We start from the raw sequence: 2,843 nt of genomic DNA on the forward strand, positions 1-2,843 counted from the left end.
ATATGGATTGTTATAAGAGATATAAAAGCCCCCAATAAAATGATCTATTAAAAAAAAAAAGAGTTGGAGAACCAGCTCTGGCCAAAGGGGATGTAATGAAGAAATCAGCAACCCTGGAACATTACTTTTGCTAATGAAAAGGAACTAGCTAGCCTACATCAGAAAAGTTGCGGAATGTTTACCTGGGATTTTAGCATTCAATGTAACTGCAGGAACAACAAAATGTTAATTTTGTTGACAGTGTTTAGGCAGTGAGATAATGAGTAATTAAAAAATGTTCTTTTTGATTTTCTGTATTTTCATAAGCATATATATTTTGGAAACATTCCATTATCTTTTAGTTACATGTTTCCATGAATTTTTTGAAGGGTCCTTATATCAGGATGTAAAAAGAAAAAAAATTAAATTGAATTTATACAAATGGCAAAGATTTCACTTGGTATATATCCTTATAGATATATAGGATTTGTATTTTATACATGGATCTCTACTGAATTCCTGGTTTCTTAAAAATCTCTCCCTTCTTCAAATGATTCCAAAATACGTTCTGAAGGGATAAGCCTTTGGAATTGAACTTCAGCAGATTGCTGAACTTGGGATTCTGAACTGTTTTTGCCTTTATTAACAATGAGAGATTTTGAGACAATGGCAGCCCACTTCTCTATAAGAAGGGGTGAAAGCACAAAGAAGGTGATCAGCTTGTTCAGTATGAGGAAGTACATCTTCAAAAACATTAAGAGTTTATTAATTCTAATTTGCAATATGCAATGCTCTCTCCTTTTATTTCTCAAATTCACACCTTCCTGAATGCAGTTTTGGGTTTATTAGGTGCAGGTCTTCCCGTTATATCACCCCTGGATTTCTGCTTTCTTCTTAAAGATGCATTCTTCCTTAGTCCCTCTTTTTCTTCCTTAATTGTTCCTATGTCTGTCACTTTATTACTACCTGGATTATTCAAACCACATACCTTAAAGCAAGTAGTCCTCCAACTAGTTTGGAGTTTTATCCCACAGTTTCTGAAAGATACTGGCTAACGCTTGCGATCCACAGCAAGTTAGCAACCTCTTTACACCTAGACTCTAGGTCCTAGGGTTAGCAATGTTCACAGGTGCCACAGCTTAGTACTGGAAGCCCTAAGGAAAAGGCAGAGGAGATGAAAAAGGGGGAGAATGATTGAGATGGGGAGAAATGAAAGGAGTCAAGGAAGAGAGAGGTAGAGGAGAAGTAGAGAGCGGTAGAGAGCCTTGTGGCATTGCCCAAAGCATGCTCTTTATCAAAACACTGCTTGGGGGAGGTGGTATAACACAGAAGAGACTAATGAATGGAATGAAAGCCATCCTAACAAATGAGTATGGCAAAAAGGACTTCTAGGGGTCATGGAATGGCTTCCTGAGTTACTGACAAGGGTGGAAAGATATAATTTGAAAATTCAGCATGGTTATAACATTAACGCATATGCTAAGGCCATGCCTGTGTCCACTGATGAGTTTAGCTGCCTCTTTATATCGATACAGAGCAGTGGTTCTCAATCTTCCTAATGCTGCGACCCTTTAATACAGTTCCTCATGTTGTAGTGACCGCCCAACCATAAAATTATTTTCGTTGCTACTTCATAACTGTAATTTGCTACGGTTATGCATCAGGCGACCCCTGTGAGACATTTTTTTTTTGTGTGTGAAATAAATAAAAACACCACAACTTCAAAGCAAATGGGTAAGATACCGTATGTCAATTTTACATAAAGCTTTTTTGGGTGGATTCAACACTAGTAGAAAGGCTCTATTATGGCTCATGTGGGCTAATTGTTCTTTTTGGTGACAAGAAAAGCTCAGAGCAATAGTTTCTTTTTATTGAGCTGTTGCTATGTTAAGCAAAATCATAGAACCACATTCCGTTGGAGAATAATTTGACCTCAAAGAGCTCATTTTCTCACTCGCTCTGAGTTTTTATTAACAAGAATGTGAAAAGTATACTTTCTCATCACTTGGCATTTCATTTGCTGTAGTTTTACTCTGGAAGTAAGAAATCTTTATCATTTATAACATTCCTATATGGCTACAATCTGTAAGATCAAAGTAGAACTTAGTGAAAAGTAAGTAAGAAACAAATAAGATTAAGAAATAAGAGAAGTCATTGAGGCTAGCAGAAGAATAAAACAGTTTTCCTAGACAATATTCACTATAATAAATACCGCAGAAGGAATACATTTGGGGAAACAACAAAGTAGACTGTGGAGATTGATTATGCTTTAGCTTTGCTAATTTCAAGAGTAATCTAGTGACATTAAGTTCTTACTTGAATGAAGTTCATCCAAGACAATGTTCCTGAGAAATAATAAGTTAATGGAATTAAAATAAAGCAACTCCCTCTACCATTTAATTTACACAAAATGTGAGAGTAATAATTCAGATGTTACCCTTTTTTAGAGATGGTCTAGGTAACTATGTTAGTATTATTAATATATAATAGTAGTAACAGGTATTTTAAACAAGGAGCTCTAGTGGCTCAGTGGACTAAGCATTGGGATGCTAACTTCAAGGTCAGTGGTTCAAATCACTAACCACTACTAAGGAGAAAAATTAAGCTGTTTGCTCCCATAAGTATATACAGTCTCAGAAACCCTTTGAAGCTATTCTGCTTTGTCCTATATGGTCCCTATGAGTCAGAATCAACTCAATGGCAAAGGGTTATTATTAATTTTTTACTGTGCTATTTTAATTTTAGTACCAGATTATTTCACTAAAGCTTTCTAGGCCCTCATTTAATCCTCAAAACTATTTGTTGGGTAACCAAAACCAGAACTCACTGCCATTGAGCTGATCCTGCTTCTAGTGACCCTATGG

General features: G+C 35.9%; 1 protein-coding gene across 1 annotated transcript in view; it reads right to left on the reverse strand.

Annotated features, from left to right (window-relative positions):
• GPHN (gephyrin) overlaps positions 1-2,843 on the reverse strand; it is a 292,262-nt gene that overhangs the window by 109,266 nt on the left and 180,153 nt on the right. The window contains exon 8 of the mRNA XM_030884864.1: positions 800-945. Coding sequence (XP_030740724.1) covers positions 800-945 — 146 coding nt within the window. The remainder of the gene's footprint in view (positions 1-799; positions 946-2,843) is intronic.

Source organism: Echinops telfairi, unplaced genomic scaffold (genome assembly GCF_000313985.2).
Source record: "Echinops telfairi isolate 266 unplaced genomic scaffold, ASM31398v2 ScPeMD7_18;HRSCAF=68, whole genome shotgun sequence".
NCBI lineage: Eukaryota > Metazoa > Chordata > Mammalia > Afrosoricida > Tenrecidae > Echinops > Echinops telfairi.